The sequence below is a fragment of the Lemur catta genome, chromosome 4, assembly GCF_020740605.2.
Source record: "Lemur catta isolate mLemCat1 chromosome 4, mLemCat1.pri, whole genome shotgun sequence".
Classification (NCBI taxonomy): domain Eukaryota; kingdom Metazoa; phylum Chordata; class Mammalia; order Primates; family Lemuridae; genus Lemur; species Lemur catta.
In genome coordinates this window covers 86,379,164-86,384,763 of record NC_059131.1, presented here as the reverse complement: position 1 = coordinate 86,384,763, position 5,600 = coordinate 86,379,164, and the positions used below count along the sequence as shown (strand labels likewise).

At 35.6% G+C, this 5,600-nt stretch overlaps 1 protein-coding gene across 1 annotated transcript; it reads right to left on the bottom strand.

Moving 5' to 3' along the window:
- Positions 1-2,226: 2,226 nt before the first annotated feature.
- On the bottom strand, positions 2,227-4,515 carry FAM200B (family with sequence similarity 200 member B). Its single transcript, XM_045548925.1, has one exon. The coding sequence runs from the start codon at positions 4,360-4,362 to the stop codon at positions 2,386-2,388; it is 1,977 nt and encodes a 658-aa protein (XP_045404881.1). The 5' UTR covers positions 4,363-4,515; the 3' UTR covers positions 2,227-2,385.
- Positions 4,516-5,600: the final 1,085 nt, after the last annotated feature.

Here is a 5,600-nt window from a genome sequence, read left to right as displayed (position 1 = left end):
ATTTCAGCAGTAGCCAAAAATAGAGATGGGATTATTCAGGAAAGATCTGTGTAGGAATATCTCTTTTAGTTGAGTGAATCCCTATGACCCACAAAGTTTTTGAAAATGTTATGCTAACAGAAACACCATCAAGTTAGACTAACTGGGACAGAGAGGTTGAAATGAAAGAAGACAGATGAGCTCCCAAAATTCTACAGGCAGGAAACAGGCTGATAAAATTATTCAATGGCAAACATGTGCTACTCTTCATCTAAAAGGATGACTTTGGGGGTGGAGCTATGGAAACAGGCAGATGCTGTAAGCCACCCAAGTTATTTCAAGTATTTGAAACCTAATGGAGTTTGCTCAGTTGGACTTTGAAAGTGATTGGTGGGTGACTCCATTTTGCCTTTCATTTTCTCCCTTTTTGAATGGGAGTGCTTATGACTGTTATACTGTACCTGACCCACCACTGTTCTGGAGCACAAAACTTGCATTCTAATTTCATAGGTCCACAGATAAGAGAGTTTTGCACCAGAATGAATTATAATCCAGAGCTGCACCCATATCTAATTTAGATATAAGATTTGGAACTTTTGAGCTGGTGAGACTTAGATCTGAGATTTTGGAGTTGAGCTGATGTTGTAATAATGGGTTGAGACTTTGGGGGACTGTGGGATGGATGTGAGTCTTTGGGGGCCAGAGGGTGGACTATGGTAGGCTGAATAATGGCCTCCCCAAAGATATCTACATCTTACTCCCTGAAACCTGTGAATACGTTACCTTACATGGTAAAAGAGATTTTGCAGAAAAGACATGTACTCACTGAAAGACACAAAACCTCTGGATCAGAGACACAGTGTATTATTCATAGCAAAAATAGCACCCAGAGCAGCACTGTGTCAGTTCTCCATGCTCCAATTCCCACAATGTGATAAGGGCCAGGTATTACCTCTGCATGCAGTGGGTTGCACCACAGAAGGGGAACCCCAAATTTGAATAGACTCTAGGCTTTTATGGGGCTGCTGGCATGTCTGGCTATCTTCCCCTACAAAAAGAGGTTACTCACTACTCATAGGCATATGTCTCTGGGGAGGGAAAAGAAAAGGCTTTATCTTTACTTTCCTGGGATATCTCTACGGGAGAAGGTATCTCCAGCTTACTATCCTGGAATGTGTTCTTTACACATTCTTAACTTGGATGCAAATAACTTCCTTCAGAGGATATGTACAGACATGTGAGCTATTCACAGAGAATTATTTCCCAACACTTTATTTCAAGCATTAAAAAGGGGGACAGGGAATCTGTTATCTTCAACAGAAAATCAGAAAAATCAAATTTTATCATAATGCTGGGTATGGTAACAGATGGAAAGGACTTGCTACCCTCTATGATTTTAAAGAGAAAGGCCATGACAAAAGAACATTGCCGAGTGGGGTCAGAGAGTACACAGAGAGGCAGAAGTTGAAATTAGTTTAAACAAGACATATTGTGCAATATGTGTTGCTTAATCATCAGCAACAAAGAGAGGAAGCAACATCAATCAATGCCACTTTTGAATGCTTACAGAAGTTATCTGACACAATCAGATTTTAAAAAGTAAAAAGACATTTGCCACACATTTAATTATTTCTGGGAATATGATTGCAAATTAAAGATGTTAGATATCATTGATTCATTTGTTATTTGCCAAATGTACACCAAATACCCACTTACTATGTATCACATAAATGCACATTATCTTTGCTCCTAAGGAGCATTCATCCCAGGGTAGCAGAATAACAGTAATCAAATTATTAAAAACTATATACTACAAAGAAAATGAAGAAATAAAAGGAAGACTGGAGGACTTACCCTAAGGTGGTTACTTTTGGAAAGTAACATTTAATTCAGTCTTATTTGAAGAGTTTAAAATAGTAGTCAGAGTGAAGTTTTTTAAAATCTAATTCAGAACATGTCTCTCCCGTTTAAACCTTTCAATTGTTCTCTGTTTTACCAACAAAAAGCCAGAGGCCCAATAATGGCATACAGAATCCTTCATGATTTGAGACCCCAATACTTCCCTGATGTCCCTTCTTGCTACTCCTTCCATACCACTTATTTTTTAAATATTATAAAACCTCCTTATTATGTTTATTGTCTGTCTCTCCTTGCCAGGATGTAAGCTCCACTAGGGAATGATCTTTGTTTTGTTCCTTTTGTATCTCAGTGTTTCTGGCATATTTCTTGGCCTCCAGTTCATTAAAATTTTGTTCAATGAACATATATCACAATTTTATTATTTAAATATAACAAAAATTAAAACATAACAAAGGCATCACAGACACTGTTATATTAACATTTAAATATAACAGAAAAATACTACAAAATAAGAAATACAAAAATGAAAACTAGGTAAAATTTTATTTAATACGATGGGTGTGTTTGCCTGTTTATAAGTTCATTCCAGTCAGGAACACAGGAAGATAATGCTACGCGCATATCTGCTGCACCATTCAGCCCATTTCTTTCCTTTGTTTTTAACTGGGTTAAGATAGAAAACCCTAGTTCACACAAACTAGTTGTTGTGAAGGGTAGTAGGAGCAGGACACTCTTTCTACTTAGCAAAGGAAAGTCCTCCTTTATCTTAATCCAAAATGCTGATAAACTTAAGGTCTCATAATCATTCTTCAATGTATATGAAGAACTAAGCTGCAATAATTCATTCTCTTCCTCAGGCACCAAGTTTAGCTCAATTATTGACTCGGGGTTTCGAAAAGCAAATGGATCTTTTACCCAACTGTTTTCCCTTAATGTTTCAAATTTCTCTTCTGGAAAGAAATGGTTAAAGGTTTGAGATAGAGAAGTGAGATGCAACAGTATCTCTAATTTTATTTCTTTCAAAATATTTTCATTAATAATATTCTCTTCAATATGTTGCAAAAATTTTGGAAACATATAGTAGCTAGGACGATTACTTTTAAGCCTTGCTTGCCATAACAATAATGTCTTTCGGAATCCTTGGATACGTTCAACATGTTGGAATATATCACTGTTTTTCCCCTGTAGTTTTAAACTCAGTTCATTAAGAATGCCAAAAATATCAGTTAAATATGCCAATTTTGTGACCCAAATATCATCTTCAAAAATATTTGCCAAGTAAGATTTCTTTTCAATTAGAAAAATGTGTATCTCGTTCCTGAGTTCATAAACCCTGCTTAGTATTTTCCCTTGAGACAACCAACGAACTTTGGTATGATACAGTAAGTGGGTATGATTAGGTCCAATCTCTGAACAAAATGTTTCAAGAAGTCGACTATTCAGTGAGCTTCCTTTAATAAAGTTAACAACTTTCACTGCATTTTTTAATACTTCCATGAGGTTCTGTGGCATTTCTCTGGATGCTAACCCTTCACGATGTATGAAACAATGATTCCACACAGCACCATTACTAGTAACTTCTAGCAGTGTGTTAATTACTCTGCTATGCTTTCCAGTTATGCTTGCTGTTCCATCACTTGTAATTCCTTTACAGTTTTTCCAGTTTAACTTATATTGGCCAACAATGCACTTTTCTAATTCTGTAAAAATATCTAATCCACTTAGGTATGAGGTTAAATTTAAAAAACACAAAAAATCCTCCATAAAATCATCTTGCCACACATATCTGACATAAACTAAAAGTGTTGCATGGCTGCCAGTATCGGTGCTTTCATCAAGCTGGATTGCAAAATCTATACCAGACTGTAACCGAGTAATTAGCATGGTTTCTAAATGTTCAGCAATAGTACAAATTCGAAGAGATATTATGTTATCACTAGGTATAGTTTTTAATTTATCAGCAGATTTATCATCAAAAATTGTACGCACCATATCCAAACATGCTGGAAGAATAATTTTTTCAGCAGCAGTATGAGCCATTTTCTCTTTTGCCACACGATATGCAACTAAATATGATGATAATAAGGCTTTCTCACTAACAGTACTAGAACAACTAAGAAATTGTGTTGATAACTTTATGTCTTTTTTCTTTCTTTGAAAATATTCAAGAGGCTTATCAGTAAGTTCAGCATGCTGAGTTTCTAAGTGTCTTTTTAATTTTGAAGGCTTTAAGCTTTCATTTGCAAGAACATTATTACAAATAACACACTGAGGTCTGTCATTTTCAAAGGGTTTTTCACATTTGATAAAACCATATTTTAAGTAGTCTTCATTATAACGTCTTGCACTTGTTTTTTTCTTTTTGAAATGTGGCTCAAATGAAGTTGAAGTTTGCAGATTAAAGTCAATATTTTTCTCAATGTTGTCACTATTCACACTTCCAGATCCAACAGTTGAACTTGAACATGTTTCCGCATATTTCACTTCATTATTCCTCTTTCTTTTAATAAAGAAATGATCCATTTTAAGAGTAATGTATTCCAGTTTGATTACAATGTTATAATTGCTACTAACTCAAAAAAGAAAAAAACTAATATATATAAATATGACCTATGTAACATCGTTTCAAAAAATGCAAAGTTTGCAACTGAATCTCAGTTGAATATCTGACTTCACAATTAGCTTCAAGTCATAGTAATATAAAACTAGACTGTACAACATTAACCTTGCTATTATGAAAACCAAACAAGATACGTATGAGCAAATGATTGAAAACCATTTCTTAGCCAACATACATTCTATTCATAATATTCTCTCCATCAAATACCTTTGTTACATATTGAAATTAACCTCAGTATTCCTTACAATGTGCGTAATTCAGGCAAAGGACTCTGACATTTTATATTTTATTTTGTTGTTTTCCTTAAATGTTCACTGTGACTCACAGAATTGATTTCATGACCTACTAATGGGTCACACAGAGTGTAAAAAACATTGATACAGAGACATTTTTCTGCCCTCTGCTGTGTGCACGACTTGACTATGTCTGCTTGGTGATGAAACAAACTAGCTGATCTGCTTGACTGTTGCCTTGTGCAGGAACTTCTTGAGGTGGTAGGAATATATCTTAGATTTTCATTCCTGATACTTTTTGATGGGAAGAACTTTTAAGAGTACCAGTTATGGTATGATCTACTGAGGATCCAATGAGGTTTTCCATGGCTAGGTCAACTATCAGGTTGGAGCTGATATATTTTTATGGAACTTTCTTGGAATGCATCCTTGACCTGGGAATAAGAACAGAGACATGACATTAAAGGATCACAATACAGAGTAATACTACTGCCAGCTATGGGGACCTTTATGATATCCATGATCAAGGGTGGTGAAGCAAAAAGCCTATAAAGCTCTTCTCATCACTGCCTCATATGGGCTTAGGCATGTTTCTGCAGGGCAAACCACCTAATAAAATTGGTAAGTAGAAAAATGTCATTAAAACCTGGAAGTCATTATCAGGAGTTGCAAAATACATTAACAAAGCTTAATACAGCAAACCATGGAGTACAGCCTATTTGCCACATACACTTCCTTTCAGCAGGGTCATGCCTACCTGGGAAGTACACATTACGCTGCTCTCTTTGATCTTAGCATATATGAGTCTTATGACTATAACACAGCACTTTCAACCCTTCCTTACCCACCTTTCCATCAAGTTATCTCACTTTTTTGGGGAATGGGGGGGACAAAGTCTTATATTTACC

Bases quoted from the DNA above. Each gene is read 5' to 3' on its own strand.
- FAM200B (XM_045548925.1), bottom strand. From the start codon at position 4,362: ATGGATCATTTCTTTATTAAAAGAAAGAGGAATAATGAAGTGAAATAT.